Source organism: Dromiciops gliroides, chromosome 5 (genome assembly GCF_019393635.1).
Source record: "Dromiciops gliroides isolate mDroGli1 chromosome 5, mDroGli1.pri, whole genome shotgun sequence".
NCBI lineage: Eukaryota > Metazoa > Chordata > Mammalia > Microbiotheria > Microbiotheriidae > Dromiciops > Dromiciops gliroides.
The window spans coordinates 42,062,959-42,083,086 of record NC_057865.1 but is presented as its reverse complement, the minus strand read 5'-3'; the positions used below and the strand labels follow the sequence as shown (position 1 = coordinate 42,083,086).

The 20,128-nt window shown below is 39.7% G+C and overlaps 1 protein-coding gene across 1 annotated transcript in view; it reads right to left on the bottom strand.

The window, feature by feature from the left end:
* The window catches only part of SLC6A20 (solute carrier family 6 member 20), a 57,318-nt gene that overhangs the window by 20,565 nt on the left and 16,625 nt on the right, over nucleotides 1–20,128 (bottom strand). The window contains 3 exon segments of the mRNA XM_043966153.1: nucleotides 716–826; nucleotides 3,965–4,192; nucleotides 18,692–18,783. Of these exon segments, the coding sequence (XP_043822088.1) occupies nucleotides 716–826; nucleotides 3,965–4,192; nucleotides 18,692–18,783 (431 nt within the window).

The window sequence follows — 20,128 nt, the reverse complement described above, 5'->3', positions numbered from 1 at the left end:
TCAGTTGGGGAATGGCTAAACAAGCTGTGGTATATGACTGTGATAGAATATTGTTGTACTATAAGAAATGACAAGCAGGATGATTTCAGAAAGTCCTGGAAAGACTTGTATGAACTGATGGATAGTAAAGTGAGCAGAACCAGGAGAATGTTATGCATAGTGACAGCAATATTGTTTGATGAAGAACTGTGAATAACTTAACTACTCTCAACAATACAATGATCCATGACAATCCCAAAGGACTAAGGATAAAGCATACTATCCACCTCCAAAAGAACTGATGTTGACTGAACACAGACTGAAGCATGCTATTTTTTACTTTCTTTCATTTAAGTTTTCTTATACAAAATGACTAACATGGTAATGTTTTACATAATTGCACATGTATAACCTATATTTGATTGCTTACTGCCTTAGGGTGGGGGGAGGGATGGGGAAGGAGGGATAAAATTTGGAATTCAAAACTTTAAATAAGTAAATAAATATATGTATTTTAATAATAAAAAAAAGGTGTCCAAGTAACAGTTGGTGATGTGAGACTGGGACTCAGGATGGAGGTTAGGGCTGGATGTAAGACCTGAAAATGACTGGTGTAATGAAGATCATTGGGAAAACAATACATAGAAAGGAGTTGGATGGGAGTGTATATGTATGTATGTATGGGGAGGGTGGTCAACTTGGCTAAGTATCAAGGGAAATGAAGGTTCATCCTTACCTTGGGTGTGAACATGTATACAAGGCCATTGGTGGCTCCAGGCAGGGTAAGACCTCGAACCAAATAGATGATGAGAACACAGTAAGGAAGGGATGCAGTTACATAGACAACCTATGGGAGCCAGAAGATCCAGGTTAACCTCTTAGAGACAGGAGTCTTGCCCACCTCTCTATTACTAGCCCCCAAACCCTTAGCCATTAGAGAAGAAAGGGAAAAAGAAGCCGAACTTCCTCCAGTGAAGCCCTATCTGACCAACTAAGAGTTGCCTGTAGTCAATTCTGGTCAGTAGAGGTCTTTTTCTCCATGAACTTAGATTTTCACTACAGGCTATTTTATGTTTTGTTTTTAGTGATTTTCATTTAGTAGTGGCACTAACATTGTAGTTCATAGGACACGGATCTTGGACTCAGGAAGACCTAGGTTCAGATTCCACCTCAGACACTAGCTAGATGATGTCTGGCAAGTCACTTAACTACTCCGTGCCTCATTTCCCCCATTTGTACAATATAGGGTTTGTAACACATGGCTTCTAAAATCCCTTCCAATTCTAAATCTATGATCTTGTGAACAATGGAGTACGGGAAGCTCTATTATTTACAAGAATCTTTTTGTAAGGTTAATAGTTGTAAACATTCTAACAGATGCAATAATTTATTCAATAAGTAACTCTTTTGTAACATTGTAAAAATATAAAACAAATGTAATAATAGGGGGCAGCTAGGTGGCACAGTGGATAAAGCACTGGCCCTGGATTCAGGAGGACCTGAGTTCAAATCTGGCCTCAGACACTTGACACTTACTAGCTGTGTGACCCTGGGCAAGTCACTTAACCCTCATTGCCCTGCCCAAAAGAAAAAGAAAACAAACAAAAACAAATATAATATTTTTTAAAGTGGAGAATCTTTTGGGAATGTTAACAATGGTCCAAAATTTATATGGACCTTTGGGTTTTCTTATATAAGGTTTTCTCAAAGTAGGGTATACCCAAATTAATGTGAAAAATAGTGTTTGTAGTTTGAATGAGTTTTACCATGAGCCTGAACAGCTACTACTACTATTACTATGATGGTTGCTACTACTGCTGCTGCTGCCACAATAATTAACAAAAATTAATAATGTATAATAAAAAATAACTACTACTACTACTACTACTACTACTACTACTACTACTACTAGCTAGCACCCATTATGTAGATAGCATTGATAGTACTCATTATGTGCCCAGACTAAGAATTTTACAAATACTACCTCATTTGTTCCTCTCAATAACCCCAGGAGGTGAATGCTATTATTATCCCCATTTTACAATTGAGGAAACCAAGGCAAACAGAGATTAAGTGACTTGCCTCATAGGTAGCAAGTGCCCAAAGTTGGATTTCAACTCAAGTCTTCATGACTCTAGTCTTGCTACCCACTATGTCACTTCACTACCATTAGGTGTATCCAACATTCCTGTCAGAATCAGGTCATTCGTATCTATGAGTATCATCTCTCTGAGGAGCCCCCAGTGTGTTATTTCACTGGTCAGTGGCAGAATAGGAAGGGGTTTGTAAATATTGTTTCCCCTTGCTTTATAGCTGAACTGACTGAGAGTCAGTTTGGTGCTTAATGTAGGTAGAAGGTAACCAGGACCAGATGTTTTCTGCCTAAGAATTTTTTAAGGAATTCAAGGGTGAAATAGCAGAATTGTTGGCTGCAATGTACACTCTGTCACTTGCATTGTGACAGGGCCAGAGGACTGGCATTCATAAAACAAAGGCTTCCAAGAGGGACCTTAGAAACTACCCATCAGCCTCCCTTCCATTAAATAACATCAACAATCCCTTAAACAAGAACCACTTAGTGATTCTGTAGAGGAAATCCAGCCTGACTAGTCTAATAGAATTCTTTGAGGTGAAAAGGATTTGTAAATTTAATTTAGAATTTTGGAAAGCCTTTGAATGTGTTCCACATCAATGGCAATTAAAATAGAGTAGCTGTGGGATTAGAGGAAATGTTTTATCAGGAATAGGGAACAGGTTTAGAGCTAGGAAACAGATGGTGTGGATAAATAGGGACTTCTGTAGAGAGAAGACTAGAATGGCACCTCCTACCGACTAATATTGAGATGATTCTTGTTTAATGAATTTAACAATGATGGGAAAGAGGATAGAACTCTAAAAAAAACCCCTATGACCCCACATGGGTTCATGGAATGCCATGCTGACAAAAAGAAACTCCAAGGAGATAATACCAGTTCTACATTATCCCATTTAAGCTTTACAATGGCCCTTTGAGGTAAGCAATATAAGCATTATTACCTAAATTTTACAGATGAAGAAATGGAGGCTTAAACAGGTTAAGTGACTTGCCCAAAGTCACATGCACCTGGTAAATATCAGAGGCAGAATATGAACCTAGGACTTCTTGTTACCCAGCCTTTCTGGTTCCAAAGCCTGTATAGCTAACTCACATTATGGCTCCAAAATAGATTGGTAAAGGAAATGACTGATATTTCTGAGGTCTTCACAGATAGCAATCATGCCATCTCATAAAACTTTCCTTTGCCATTATAGACACAAAATAATCGATTAGCTAGATCACTGGTCCACCTCAAAATGTGACAAATCTTAGGTTCTTTCACTGTACATTGTGTAATGGGAGGGAGAAATTTAGGTTTTGTGGTTCTTAACTGAACCTCCTTATCAGATACTTCTCTCCTACCTTACTGGAAATCTGGGTTAGGAGTTCAAGTCAAAGTCTACATCCTTGTAATCTGTCAACTTTGATTGCCTGGTGCCAGCTCATCCTTCGGACTTTTCTGAGGCTGGTTAGCAAGAAGAGTGTTACTAATCTAGAGCTGGAAGATACCTCAAAGGCTATCTCTTTCCAATGACTCATTTTATAGATGAGGAACTGAAGCTTAAAGAGCTTGGTTGACTTGCCCATGGCCACAAGTCCACAAGTTGGGTGTGTCAGAAAATGGGTTTGAACCCATGCCCTTTGACTCTTTCCGTTGATGGATCATAATCCCTCTTCCTGAGCTCAAACAGACCCTTCTGAATCTTCATTCCAGTTTCATTTTGTGATATATTTTTTTTTCAGGGCAATGAGGGTTAAGTGACTTGCCCAGGGTCACACAGCTAGTAAGTGTCAAGTGTCTGAGGATGGATTTGAACTCAGGTCCTCTGGAATCCAGAGCCAGAGCTTTATCTACTGTGCCACCTAGCTGTCCCACCAGTTTCATTTTGTAACAAACATTGATCTTACCTTGCCAGTTGATTCTGGGCCTCTCAGAATGCACAGATATACCACCAGCCATGCCAAGATGAGGCACAAAGCCTGTTCCCACTGGATGCCCCCATTCTCCTGAATGGAGGGTGAGATATTGAGGGTTGTCCTATACCAAAAGTATTGAGTTGATGAGGCTTTCTCACATTCTTCATCATAGCCCGTGAGGTTACTGTTCAGTGGGCAGCTGGACCATGGCAAGGGATCCTGTGGGGTCAGAACAATTATTATGCAAAGCTCTGTGTAGTAGAAGAAGGAAAGTCAGATGTGGGAGAGGGAGGTGGGCATGAAGAGCATGGAGGAAGAGATTATGCATCGGTACAACCTGTGTGCTGGGCATTGTCTGCCAGGCACTTTGCTAAGTGCTTCTCAAGTATCGCCTTCCCCAACCTTCACAAGAACCCTGCAGGTAGGTGCTGTTATTATCCCTATTTTGCAGTTGAGAAAAATGAACTAAACAGAGATTAAGTTATTTTCCAGGGTTACACAACTGGTAAGAATCTGATGCCAGATTTGATCTCAGGTCTTCATGATTCCACGCCCTATCCTGTATCCACCGAACCATCTTGCTGCCTCATAGATAGGGCTAAGAGCAAGGGGAAATCTCAGGGGTAAGAAGAACAAGGAGCTGGAGAATCTGCCAAGAGAGCAAAGAACAAAGACCATTCTTGGGAGCAGAGGCAGAAGATCAGAGGTCAAATCCAGCCAAACTCAGAAAGAAAAAGGGGACAGGGATGGACCAAATAGAGGAGAAGTAGCCAAGTATTCTGGCAGAAGAAGATAAAGATGAGAGGATCAGACAAAAATACCCAACTGTGTAGAGAGGCAGAGGCAAATACAGGGTAGAGAACAACAGTGTCTACTACCAACCAATGTAAGGCAGATGAGCCCCTTGCGGGCCCTAACTATTTATAAAAAAGTAATGGGAGGGGCGGCTAGGTGGTGCAGTGGATAAAGCACCGGCCCTGGATTCAGGAGGACCTGAGTTCAAATCTGGCCTCAGACACTTGACACTTCCTAGCTGTGTGACCCTGGGCAAGTCACTTAACCCTCATTGCCCTGCAAAAAAAAAAAAAAAGTAATGGGGATTAGATTTTGGACTGTCTCAGGATATAGTGAACTTGAGATGTTGGTACGAAGGGCTGTGTGGGTCACTGCTTCCCTGAGATAAATACTTGAACATAACTACCATTCCAACACTTTCCTTCCATCCAAATATGCCTTGTTCATCCTCCAGAGGGTAGGGTTCAGAACTTGTTTGTGCATGACCCCGCATATCCTGAAATCACAGGAGAAAATCCACTGGTAGGGAAGGCTTTCTGCATGCATGGATTAATATACTTTTTTTTCGGGGCAGCTAGGTGGCGCAGTGGATAGAGCACCGGCCCTGGAGTCAGGAGTACCTGAGTTCAAATCTGCCTCAGACACTTGACACTTACTAGCTGTGTGACCCTGGGCAAGTCGTTTAACCCCAATTGCCTCACTAAAAATATATATATATACTTTTTTGTTTGATAGCTGGAAGGGACCTTAGAGAGACGATGCTAATGCAGGTAAGAAAACAAAGATCTAGAGTGGTTCATTTACTTGTCCGAGATTTCACTTCTAGTTACTAGAAAAGATTGGTGTTCTGCTTTCAATTTCTTTTTTAAAAATAAGTTTATTGGGGCAGCTAGGTGGCGCAGTGGATAGAGCACTGGCCCTGGAGTCAGGGAGTACCTGGGTTCAAATCCAGCCTCAGACACTTAACACTTACTAGCTGTGTGACTCTGGCCAAGTCACTTAACCCCAATTGTCTCACTAAAAAACAAAAAAAAGTTTATTAAGGCAGCTGGGTTGGCACATTAGATGGAGTGCTACACCCAGAGTCAGGAAACCCTGAGTCCAAACTCCATCTCAGATATTCCCTAACTGAGTGATTCTGGGCAAGCCATTTAATTTTTCTGACCCTCAGTTTTCTCATCTGAAAAATGGGGATAATAATAGCATTTAATTCACAGTGATTGTTAGGATCAAATGAGATAACACATATCAAGTATTTTGCAAACTATAAGCCCTATATAAATACTGGCCCCAGACATTTACTAGCTGTGTGACCCTGGGCAAGTAATTTTTCCCGTTTGCCTCAGTTTCCTCATTTGTAAAATGAGCTGGAGAAGGAAATAACAAACCACTCCAGTATCTTTGCCAAGAAAACCCCATAAGACGTCATGAAGAGTCAGACACAACTGAAACAACTGAACAGCCACAATAAATTGTTAGTTGTTATCAACCCCTCTTGTTTTAACCTCAGTGATTTCTGAACACATTGACATTCATTCCCCTTACACATACCCTATGCCAGACTGAACCTTTCCAAGAAAGAAAAGAAGGAAGGAAGGAAAGAAAGAGACAGAGAGACAGAGAGAGCGCGCAAAACACCTAGGACAAAGTGTGCTCTTGTCATTCTGCCTCCCAGTAGTGGTGAGGAGCAAAGTGTGTCTCATTATCTGATCTCCAGGACTATCACTGGATTTTTGTCCCTAACTTTTTGGTTTCTTAATAGATGTCTTTACATTTATATTGTTGCAGTCATTGCATGTTGTTGTTAGGGCTCTGCTTAGTGTTGCCTCAGGTCCAACAGATCTAACCTTTCTCTGAACCTTTCCTTATCTTCAACTCTTACTGTGCAATAATATCCTATTACATTCAAGTACCAAAGTCTTTTTCTTCTCCATTTGATGGGGACACATTTCACTTCCATTCTTTGCTAATGCAAAGACCAGGGCTATGAATATCTTAGTACATGTGGATCTTTCTGTCTTTGACTTCTTCATGATAAGGGCGCAGCTAGGTGGCCCTGAATTTGGGAGGACCTGAGTTCAAATCTCACCTCAGACACTTACTAGCCGTGTGACCCTGGGTAAGTCAACCCCAATTGCCTTAAACATCTGGGGCCATCTCCAGTCATCCTGATGTATATCTTGCCACTGGACCCAGATGGCTCTGAAGGAGAGTAAGGTTGGTGACCTTACACAGCTCTCCCTCACTTAAATCCAATCCAGTACAAATCATGACATCACCCAATGTCATGGTTCTCTTCGGGAATGAAGGACAAACAACAATCTTGATGATACATACAATTAGAGGAGGAATAAATACTAGGTCAAATGGTATAAACTGATCAATCACGTTTCTGAAATAATTCAAATTGATTTCCAAAATAGTTGGACCAATTAACAGATCCGCCACTAGTTTATTGACGTACCTGAAGCCACAGCTCTTACAACATTTACTCCTCCTGGGTATTTTTTGGTCATTTTGGTCCATTTTCAGAGTATAGTAGAAATTTCAGACTTTTAATTTGCATTTCTTTTACTTTCAATGATTTGGAGCTGATTTTTCAAATAGTTATTTATAGTTTGTAAATAATAATTTCAAAAACTTTGCTTATATCCAGGGATGTGCTGTTCTATGTTTAATAACCAGTTCTCTGGGGAAAAATTCATATGCATGTATATATAATATCATATATAATGAAGATTAAACTTAAAAGTGTATTATGAGTATATACATATATAATACACTTTTAAGTTTAGTCTTCATTATTAACCTTTTCTCCATCACTTTCTTAAATCTAGACAATCAACAAAAAACCAAATCACTTGCTGATTTATGTTCACACTGAAAATTTAACAATTGTCTCTTCCAAGCCTATATGAGTTGCTCCAACATACCCCTACTTAAATCCTTTGGCTACTTTGGAAATGGCTCTTATGGCATATATTTCTATTAATTACTTAAATGTCTTGGATATCAGATTTTATTGATATTTGATGAAAATATTTTCCCACTTAACAGTTCCTCTTTTTTATTCTGTTCATCTATTTTGGTTATGCAAACACTTAAGACTTTCCTAGGGTCACACAGCTAGCAAGTGCCAAGTATCTGAGGCCTGATTTGAACTCAGTTCCTTCTGAATCCAGGGCCAGTGCTTTATCCACTGCGCCACTTAGCTGCCCCCTCGCCTATTTCTTTTTTCTCTTTTTATTTCCTTCATCACTTGTTTGGCTAAGAATTGTCTCTCAGCTACAGTTGGGAAAAGTATCTCCTTCTAATTTCCTCTCTCTCTAGGTTTTTTTTTTTTTAATGATGTAATCTGTAATCAAGTCTCATCTTATTTTTTTAGGTTATTGTGATATATGGTATAAGATGCTCATCCAACCTAATATCTTCCAAATAGCTTTCCAGTTTTCCCAGCAGTTCTTGTCAAATAGGAAGTCCTTCCCTCTATAATTTGTGTTCTTCGATTTTTCAAACATTGGGTACCTATTTTTGATTGTTTGTTTCTCAATTATCCACTTGTTCTCTTAATCAACTTCTCTGTTGCTGTTGTTTTTAAAATTCAGTACCAAATAATTAACATGACCTCTGTTTTATGATATAATTTGATGTCTGGTAATGATATGCCCCCTTCATCCCTGTTTTAATTTTTTTTTTTGCCTTGAGATTTTAGACCTTTTCTTCTGTCAACTGAATTGTAATTGTTTTATCTAATTCTAAAAATGCACCCTTAGTAATTTGATTGGTATAACAATATGTCTCTAAGTTAATGTAGGTAGTCTCATGGTTTTTATGATAGTGCATGAGCAAACAATTTCTTCAATTATTTTTCTTCCTTCACTTATTTTTTCTTGCATTTCATTTCATTCTTAATTTTGACCTTACCACAAAACAAAATGAAAATTTCCATATATGAAGTAAAGCAAAAATAAAGGAGATTGTACATGAAACTGTGACTCTATTATGTACAGCTTGCTTTTCTTTTAAAAGATGTAATAAAGTTGACATAATTTGCAAAGCTGTCCTGCTTGTTTTTTTATTTTCTCTGACCTTCATTCTGTTCTTTCTGTGAAATTTTTAAATGTTTCAATGGCTCGCTTTTCTTATTCCTTTTTTGGTAGCCTATCTTTCCCCTCCCCTTTCCTTTCTACTCCCTCCTCTAAAGTGACAGAAAAAAAGAAAGAAAGAAAAACAGGACTCCTATAGTGAGCAAAATGAATTCACCATTAGTCAAGTACAAAAATCTAAGTCTCATCCTCTTCCTTTATTTCTATAAAGTTGCATGTGTACAAATCTTCCAAGTGTCTCAGTAAGTTAACTCATGCATTTTTGTCTTGGTAGGACTATGCAGAGGCAGTGTCCCAATAAAGAATAGAGAGTCAACCTTACTAGGAAGATTTGTGTTTTGAGTCCCTACCCCCTTCTACTCTCCTCCTCCCCACCACCCACCCCCAAATACGTATGTATATACAAACTGCCTGTGTGTCTGTTGCCAATGCTATTGGACTTCTTGGTGCTATAGACAACTCTTCAAGGCTCCAAGTTGCAGAAAAAAATTGCTGAATTGCAATAGTTGAGGGAGTTTGCTTAGTTGGGAGTTCCCTATGTTAGTGAAAACATAGGGCCATTCTAGGGATATGCTGGTAAATGTTTAACAATTTGCTCTCCATTAAAATAAAACCCTTTTAAATTTCACCTGCATTATTAACATTTTCCCCATCATTTTCTTAAGTCTAGACATTTAACAAAACAATAAATCAAGACCCCATTTATAGCACTTGCCAATTTCCAAGGTGAAAATGTTCACACTGAAAATTTAGCAATTAATTCCTCTAACCATAGAGACCTATGGAGCAGGTAGGTAGCACACTGGAGAGAGTGCAGGTTCTGGAGTCAAGAAGATGGTAGATCAAATCTGGCCTCAGACATTTACTAGCTATGTGACCCTGGGCAAATCACTTAACCTTGTTTGCTTCTGTTTTCTCATCTGTAAAATCAACTAGAGAAGGAAATGGCAAACCATTCCAGTATCTTTGCCAAGAAAATCTCAAATGGGGTCATGAAGAGTTGGACATAACTAAAAACAACATAACAAACCATAGATCTGGCTCTAGCATACCCCTGGCCTATTCCCTATCCCTATAGATATTTTAATGCAATTTGTTTTATAATCTTCTTTGTTTTTTGAAACATAGATGATTTCTGTGGATTTATTTGGTATCTTATATGCTATTCACTATGACAACATATCTGTCTTGACTACATCTTTGGGAATTTTAAGGCTATATTATAATTTAATTTTTATTACTGGCTTGAGTCCCCACCCAGAAATTTACATTTGAAGGACAATGATGAGCTGGATAAGTGATGAGTTTCCAGAGGAAAGTGACCAGGATGTTAAGGGACCTTTTGTTATTTGTTGTTATTCATCCTTCTTTCATTTTTTTTGGGGGGGGGGCAGGGCAATGGGGTTTAAGTGACTTGCCCAGGGTCACACAGCTAGTGTCAAGTGTCTCAGGTTGGATTTGAACTCAGGTCTTCCTGAATCCAGGGCCGGTGCTTTATCCACTGTGCCACCCAGCTTCCCCCTTCATTCATTTTTGAAGAGGACTAATGACATTGGGGGTGACATCTTGACTTGGGTGTGAATTGGATATAAGTGAGGCAGAGTTGCACCAAGTCATCAGTCTCACTCTTTCTTCCAGAGTCATTGAAATCCAGTGGCAAGACTAAAGTCAAGATGCTGACAATGACTTGGGAGAAAACAAGCTCAACTGTCTTTCTCTGTCTCTTCATTTCACCAAAACAAAGGTCTCAAAGGCTGAATGCCTTTCAAGTGTCATAGACTGGACCCTCCTTCAAGTTACCGAAGTTGGCTTTCTCTTCCTGTTACTAATAATAGTTCAAGTTACCACCTAGACCTGTGGACTTGAGAATCCCAGTCACCAAGGTCTGTGGGCTCAGTGTTATCCTCAACTCCTCACTCACACTTACCCACATTCAATCCACTGCCAAATCTTTCCATTTCACTACCTATGAAGCCCCCTTTTGAACCTCTTCCAAACCTGGACCCTTCCAACCTTTTTAGTCTTCTCATACCTTACTCCCTTCCATACTTTCTGTGGTCCAACTACACTGATCAACTTCCTATTCCTCAAACATGAGGAGCCCATCCCCTATCTCCAAGTCTACACTGGCTGTTCCCCATACCTGGGATGCTCTGTCTTCTCATCTTTACCTTTTATCTTCTCTAGCTTCCTTCAAGAATTAGCTCAAATTTCACTTTCTTCAGAAGGAGCCTATGCAAATCTCCCCATCTGCTATTCCCTTCCTTTCCAGTTCTCTTCCATTGAATTCCAACCCCCACTCCACCTTCCAACCACTCTTAGACTTGATTGAATACTCCCAGGAGTTTCATTGTCATCGGCATCTCATCAGCATCGTCATTGTCCTCCTTGTCCTCCTCATCATCTGTGGGTGTTCCCTCCACCAAATGCAAATCACAACCCCTTTATATCTTAGTAGAAAATGTTTGAGTTTTTCCTCTAGTCGAAAAACTCATTATAGTGAGGCTCTTCAGATTTAGACATGCTAGCTCCAGGATAATAATCGGCTGGTATATGACTATTTCTTTCATTTTTGAAGCATTTCCAGCATGGAAGAACCTTTCAGAATTTGCACTCTGGCAATACTTCCAAGAATTTAGGGTCAAGTCCACCCATGGGTGCACTGGTAAATGTTTAACAATTGGTTCTCTCGGAGTGTGTGGGTAATTAAAGCTTGCATGACACATGTATGATCTGCATTATTCACATTTTCTCCATTATTTTCTTAAGTTTAGATAATGAACAAAACAATAAATCAAGCCCTGATCTGTCAGTTTGCCAGTGCTGGAGGGGGCTCCAGAACACTTCTGCCTCCACCCCACAATGAAGAACTAGGTACGTAGTTTCTGGATTTTCTAGAGAGCAACTAATGCCAATGTCTCAGCTCATCCCCTGGAGATAATTGTGAAGGTGCGTAAACCGGGAGCAGAGGCTGCTCCCTTGGGTATGTCTTCAGTTCTCTCCAGAGTTGTTGTTGTTGTTATTGTTGTTGTTTTAAGGGAGTAATATCACAAAGTGTCCCCAGACTCACTGTCTCTTTTGCTTTCTTCTGTAGCAGAGCACAAATCCCCTAACTCTCGGGTTCTTCCAGCTGCTCAGGGGTATTTGCCCCTCCCTAGCCCCAGAGTGTTAGAGTGTAAAACCCAACACTTTCTTTGATCAATACCCTAACTCAGTGAGGTAGAGATTTCAGGTTCCTTTTACTTTTCCCACCTCCCCCCCCCCCCCCCACGCAGATTCTCAAGTAGAAAACCTGGAATAATCCTGAGCAGAACATTAGCTCACATCTATAGAGAGCTTTAAGGTTTGCAAAATGATTCTCGACAGCCTTGGGAATCTATAATTGTTATTCCCATTTAAAAGTGTCTTCTGACACAGGTTCAGAGGGGTAAAAGTGACTTACCCAGATTTACATGGCTAATAACCCAGGTCTTCTGATTTTCAGTGCTCTTAAAAATATTTTTATAACTACGTTTCAAAAGAATTGGTTTGCTTTGTAATCCTACGCATTTAAAAATATTATTCTGAGTAGGAATCCAACCGCTTCACCAGGGGTACATGATGCAAAAAAAGGTTAAGAACCTCTGCCCCACACCATGCTGACTCTCAATAGTTCTTGTTAAGGAAAACACACAGACTAATTCTAATAACAATCCTGAATTAGTGATGGCATTAGCTTAAACCCACATTCGTCGTCATCAAAGAACATTTATGAAGCTCCCTTTGGACAAAACAAGTAAACAGTGGCAGATCAAAGCAGATAATTCAGGAAATCGAAACAATAGGAATTTCATAAAACAGCATGCCAAGGAAAAACAAAGAAGGTCTCTCTGGAGCACTAGTTAATTCCTAACGAATCTCATGAAGTGGTCACATGTATTTGAATTCACGCTATTTGAAATTATAATTATGTGAAACATGGTCATCGATTGGTTCTAGCCCAAATGGAACCATTCAGCACAAACCTGAATAAGGCAATCGCTTCTCAGGATTCACTGTTCACATTCATTTGGACCTAACTCGAACTCCTCTACCTCCTCAACACAGCAGGAGGGAGGCACATCAATTCATTTACTGAAGGGTATTAGAAACTGGCATGGAAATTAGGCTCTGCTTAGTCATGTCCCTTTCTTAGCACAATGGAAGTTGCAGGGTACTAGTTTCTTAGCATGGCAATTGGACAAACACTGAAATTTCAAGGTGCAGTGTTTTGTCATCATTCAGGTCCAGACAGGATGTTGTGGCTTAAGACACAGTTGCCATGGTCTTTTTGGTTTGTTTGTTAATTTTTTTTTCAATCAATAAATATCCACTTTCTTTCTCATTTTCCTTTGCTTTCCCTCCTCTCTCAACTCCCACAATTAGAAAGAAAGAGAAAAAAACTGTTACAAAGATGTATATTCAAGCAAAACAAATTCAAACATTGGTCATTTTTTTTAAAAAATGTCCTCTGAATCTGTCACCTCTCTATCAAGTTTCATTAGTAGTCTACTGGATTGGGAGTGGTCATTTCATTGATTGGAATTCCTATGTCTTTTTAAGTTGTTTGTCTTTATAATACTTGGTTATTATAAACATTGTTCTCCTGGTACTGCTTACTTCACTCTGTATTAGTTCATACCAGTCTCCCCAGGTTTCTTTGAAACCATCCCCTGCACCATTTCTTAGCATGATAATATTCTATCACATTCATGTACCATAACTTGTCCAGCCATTCCTCAATGGCTGAAAGTTGATGAGCACTCCCTCAATTTCCAATTCTTTGCCACTGCAAAAAAAGAGCAGCTAAAAACATTTCTATACATATGAGTCCTTTCATTGATCTCTTTGGGGTATAGGTTTGCTAGAAATGTCACTAGGTCAAGGGGTATTCACAGTTTAATGGATTAGACATCCTCTGTGATAATGATATAGTTCTGAGGGGGCACATAGAACATCTTTCTATAGTAAATTGGAAACAGTTTATCCTTGTTTTGTACATTATAATTGCTTCTTCATGTTTACTTTTTTATATTTCTCTTAACTCCTGTGTTTCTACTTCAGAGTTCCTACACAGCTCTGGTCTTTTTTTTTTTTTTTACCATGAATGCTTGCAAGTCTTCTATTTCATAAGGATCCATTTCTTGCCCCATAAAATTATATTTAGTTTTGGGCAGTTTTCTTTTATGACTTCTTGAAATATGATATATAGGCTTTTTACTTGGTGGTGGCTCTCAGGGACACCAGTGATTCTTTTTTTTTTTTTTAAGTGAGGCAATTGGGGTTAAGTGACTTGCCCAGGGTCACACAGCTAGTAAGTGTTAAGTGTCTGAGGCCACATTTGAACTCAGGTCCTCCTGACTCCAGGGCTGGTGCTTTATCCACTGTACCACCTACCTGCCCCAACACCAGTGATTCTTAAATTATCTTCCTCTATCTGTTTTCCAAGTCAGTTCTTTTGTTATAAGATACTTTGCATTTTTCTTCTTTTTTCTCAGTCTTTTGACTTTGTTTTAATATTTCTTGTTGTTTCATGGAATCATTAATTTTTATTTGGTCCATTCTAATTTTCAGAGTTTGTTGCTTGGATAAAGTTTTGTACCTCTTATGCCAAGCTGCTAATTCCATTTCCAATTCTTTCTTCCATAGATTTGATTTCTTTTGAAATATTTTATTCTGGCATTCTCATTTCATTATAAAACATTTTAAATGCCTTTAAAATAAAAGTTGCTTCATCTCTTCTAGGAATTCTATTTGAACTTGTGCCTAAACTGTAATTGTATTTTCCTTTGAGGCTTTATTTGTGTATGTTTGAGGGGGGATGTCATTCTTTTCTTCTGGTTTGGTGTTTTGAGCATTTCTATCACCATAATAGCTTTTGCAATGGAATTTTTTTTTCATGCTCCTGCCTACTTCCTGACTTCAGACTTTAGTTAAAGCAAAGTTCCATGCACTTCTAGAAAGAATTCCTGGGCTGGTTTTGCTGCTTCTTTCTTGTGATATTGGGTTTTTGCGATATACCAAGATTCCAAGATTAGCTCATGCTGATGACCTACAAATTCTAATTGCTCCTAAAGTGGTCTGACCTAGGGCAAAGTTGAATTTCTGACCTAGTCTGAGCTCTTCAAGTTCTTGGGGCTTGAAGCAACATGTCTATAAGTTTGCCCTGGTCGGAGTTTCAGTAGACAGCTGCTGGACTCAGTCATTATCAGCCAACTGAAAAGCTCTATTGGTTTAGGGGACAGAAGAACAGGGTCTCCTTTAGCCTGGGATTCTTGCCAGACTGGGCTTGAAGCTGGAAATGATACTTCAGTTCACTCATGGGATCATAGCCACACAGTTGCTAATTGTGTCTGAACTTTCCTGTTGGTCAGTACACAGCCCAGGACCTACAACTACTTCTCACCATAGTATGCCACCCTTAGCACAAGTTCCCTCCTTGTTCCACTCTGAATTTGTGATCCGGAACTGGCTAGTCAGTGACTGAGCTATCAGTTGGTATCTATTCTTGTATTCTGCATAAGGTGGGACTTGTTTATGTTGTATATGGGACGTCTTCTTGCCCTGATGCACAGCCTTTCCCTCCTCTGGAGTGCTCTCTGTGGCCATTCTTGTCTAGACCCTGCCCCCGATGACTACAGACCTCGCTATCTGTCTCCCTATGCAACCTGGGCGGAATAAAGTGACTCTCTGTGATTATTTCAAGCCATTTCTCTATCAGGACTTGGTCTGTTGCATTTTCTAGATCTGTGAGGAAGAGAACTTGGCTATATTTTTTCCTGCCATAGGTTTACATCTCTCAATCGCATTTCCAGCTACTCAAACTTTGCATCTTATTGCCCCTAAGAGAGTCCCATTGTGTCCTTAAACTGCTGGAAGCTTATCTACTCAATTCATCTTGCAAATCTCATACAGAGCCCTCTGAAAGATGGAGTTCAAATAATTTGCCTCAGTCAACAAGACTCCAAGCATTGAAGAAACATGGAGTTCCTCCACAAGACCCTACCTATGACTGACTGAATGAATAAATGTTTAAAGTGACTCACAGAATTCAACAATCTTTGTGCTTGTAAGGGTGTGCTAAAGAGTGCATGGTGTGTAGTTTGTCAGAGTGGCAGCTCGTTGTCATGAGATCTCATGTTAATTAAGTGATTGATAAAGAGGTTAAACACAGCGTCAAAGAAAATTGCCTTCATATAGCTGATTTCTTTTTGAGGACCTGCTCATATGGAAACTCCAGTTCACAATAGTTGGTATCTGTGCTTTATGGTTACTGATGAGATTATTTTATAATGGATATGTTATCTTCTTATTTGATCTTTATAACAGGTTGTGACGTATAGAGCAAGTATTATTAATCACATTTTACATATAAGAAAACTGAAATTCAGGGAAATCGAGAGACTTTGTCTACCAATAGTGAATCCAGTGCTTTAACCACAGGTCTGAATGCAAATCCAGCATGCCTTTTATTACACAGGATTGGCCAAGAATTTTATAGATATCAAGCTTGAAGAACTTCTGAGGTCACCTAACCTAACCTCATTTTTAGAGGAGGAAACTGAGGCCCTGAGAGGTGAGCCCACTTTCATATCATTGTAGATTCTTTTTTCATTCAATTTTATTTTTAAAATTTCTGAATTCTCTCCTTCCTACCCTACCTATTGAGAAGTCAAGAAAAATGAGATCGATTACAAATATGTATAGTAATGCAAACTAAAGTCTTGCATTAGCCATGTCCAAAAACAGAAAGAAAAGAAAAAGAAAAAAAGAAGAGAAAATATGCTTTTATATATATTCTGAGTCTATTACCTTTCTAACTAGAAGTAGATAGCATGTTTTATCATGGGTCCTCTGGAATTGTGTTTGATTCAACTGTGTCGATCAGGAATTCCTAAGTAATTCAAAGTTGGTTATCATTACAATATTGTTATTATATGAATTTTTCCTCCTCATTCTACTCCACTATTAGTTCATACAGCTCTTCATGAGCTGTATGAGAAGGTTAAGTTAGGTGACCTCAGAAGTCTCTTCAAGCTTGATATCTATAAATTCTTGGCCAATCCTGTGTAATAAAAGGCATGCTGGATTTGCATTCAGATCTGGGTTAAAGTACTGGATTCACTATTGGTAGACAAGCTCTTTCTTTGAAACCATCCTCTTCATAATTTCTTTTAGCACAATAGAATCCCATCACATTCATATGTTATAACTTGTTCATTATTCATCCTCCAATTGATGGAAATCCCCTCAGTTTCCAATTCCTTGCTACAAAAAAAAGAGCTTACTATAAATATTTTTTGTTAACATCGGGTCTTTCCCCTCTTTCTTTGATCTCTTTGGAGTATAGACCTAATAGTATGTCACTTGGTCAAAGAGACAAATATGTAGATTCTAAGTATGGGATTGTTTGAGTCAAGCATATGAGTATTTGTAGACACTTAGAAAATTCAAGGCTACTCACAAAGATGTCTAGCCATGAATCTACAATTGCTCAAATCTCCTTAAGCCCAAAGGGTCGTCCACTTTGTCACCAGAACATGCTTGAAGGAAAGGGACCTAGTTTGTTCCTCCCGAGTGACTGTTAGAGTTGTTTCCTGTTCTCTGTTTTCTTGTGGGGTGAGAAGATGAGAAGAGAAAAAGTGAGAAAACACTGAGTGCCTTTTGTGCTGGACTTGGTGTCAAAAAGACCTGGATTCAAATCCTCTTTATTACACTTTGTTAGCAGTGTGACCATGAGCAAATCAGCTTAACCTTTAGATTGTAAGATGTAAGATGGGAATAATGCTACCCCAGACCGCAGGGTTATTGTGAGTCTCAAGTGAGAGAATATATGCAAACCACTTTACCAGCTTTTAAAACACTGTGTGTATGTATGTGTGAATGTACATATGCATATATGTACACCACTATTATTGTTACTCTAGTAAATAATAATTGTCTTTTGAATTTGAAGGTGATGCATGGGCATCAGTATCAAGGCAGAGAAGTAAAAAAGCAGAAGTCCAGTCAGAGAAAGGAGGGCCAATGGGGAAACCAGAAGAGAGACAACAGAAATGAAAACTATTATCCCTGATCTCTGGTTTTAGACTCTGGAAGATGACAGAAGAGATAAGTAGCCCCAAATTAGAAAACACAGAAGTCTCACAAGAAGGAAGCACAGGAGAGGCAAAGGTCATCACATCCCTCTGAAGGTAGAAATCTCACTGTTTTCCAGATATCTTCTTCTTTTTGGGGGGAGGGGGTGGGTTAATGAGGGTTAAGTGACTTACTCAGGGTCACACAACTAGTAAGTGTCAAGTGTTTTGAAGCCGGATTTGAACTCAGGTCCTCCTGAATCCAGGGCCAATGCTTTATCCACTTTGCCACCTAGCTCCCCCTCCCACCCCGCCCATCCCCCAGATATCTTCTTATAAGGACTAACCCCCATTCCCCTGGACTTAAAATAGCTTCATGGAGCCATAGGCAGTGATTTTGCACCAATGACTTCTCAGAAATTATGGAGAAAATTAAGATGTAATGAGTGGTGGGAGTTCCTTTGGGATTTAGCCATCATCCAATGGAGACAGTTCTGCCAGATCTCCCGCCCAATTCCTCCCCCTCATTACATTGCATTTTGCAATGTAAGTTTTGGAGTTTCCTCCCCAGAGCTGATGCTAATATAATAACGATGTCCGAATAAATATTATATAGTTCATTCTCCTGCTGCCTCCCTTTCCCCAGAGGGTAAATCAGGAGTAGACCCCATCTCAGCCTTTATCCCCAGCTTTGGCGCATCTGCCAAAGCCTCCCTGGTTACCTGGAATGAGTGGAAGAGGTACCAAAAGGCCCAGGCGTTAATCACATTGTAGTATGTGGACAGGAAGAATGAGACGACCACGCTGCCAATGCCTGAAAGTGAGACCAAGGACAGAGCATTGATGGGGATGGTTTTCGGCTCTGCAGGCATGATGATGGCTCTGTACAGGGCGATAGTCCTTTGCTGCAAGGGTTAGGGCCCCATGAGCCTGTAGGCTCATATGTAACCTGCATAAAGAATGGGCTCCTGCCAACGGGGGTCTACTCCCTGTTAGTGCAAACCTGCCTCATGCATTCTTTCTTATCTTGTCATGCACTAGTATTCATGTTTTTTCCCTTCCCTGGATTCTCCTTTCCTCTCTTTCTCTCTCCTCTCCAGCATCATTTATTTTCTTTTTTTTTTTTAGGGCAATGAGGGTTAAGTGACTTGCCCAGGGTCACACAGCTAGTAAGTGTCAAGTGTCTGAGGTAGGATTTGAACTCAGGTCCTTCTTACTCCAGGGCCAGTGCTTTATCCACTGTGCCACCTAGCTGCCCCCTCCAGCATCATTTTTTTTTAAGTGAGGCAATTGGGGTTAAGTGACTTGCCCAGGGTCACACAGCTAGTAAGTGTTAAGTGTCTGAGACCGGATTTGAACTCAGGTACTCCTGACTCCAAGGCCGGTACTCTATCCACTGCACCACCTAGCTGCCCCTCCAGCATCATTTCTATACATCTTTCAAGGCCCAGCTCCAGCTTCTCCTCCATGCAACCTGAGAACCACCATCCCATTTTATTTTGTGCCACTCATTGAACATTTCCTTAATACCCTTCTGTTCTTAGTTATCTTTTTTATGTGTCATATGATCTATAGCTCTAGAGCTAGAAGGGATATCAGAAACCATCTAACCCAACCCCTTTATTTTACAGGTTGGGAAACAGAGGCCCAGTGATGTTAAATGACTCACCCAGAGTCATACAGGCACTAAGCATCACAGGCAGGATTTGAACCCAGGCCCTCTGCCTCTAGAGTCATCACTCTTTCCATTGTATTGTATCTCATCTTCCTAATAAGATCATGAGCTTCTTGGAGACAGAGACTCTGTCTTGTATTTTTTCATGTCTCCCTAATGCCTTGCATGGTTCTTTACACAAAGTATCCCAGCAGGTGCTTAATAAATACTTATTGATTGAAACTGTGGCCAATCTGCCTTCTCCTTCTAGAAGATATCATTCACGGAATGGGTTGTGAGCTTTTAGAAAGAAAAGCAGTGAGCACTAAGAGCCAACATTGATTGCTTCATCAAGAAGTGTCTTCGGTGCCTCAGTTTCCTGATCTATAAAATGGAGATAATAAAAATCCTCACAGGATTATCATGAGGATGAAATGAGCTAACATATGTAAAGCTCTTCGAAAGCCTTAAAACTCTATATAAATTTCAGCAATTGTTGTTATCA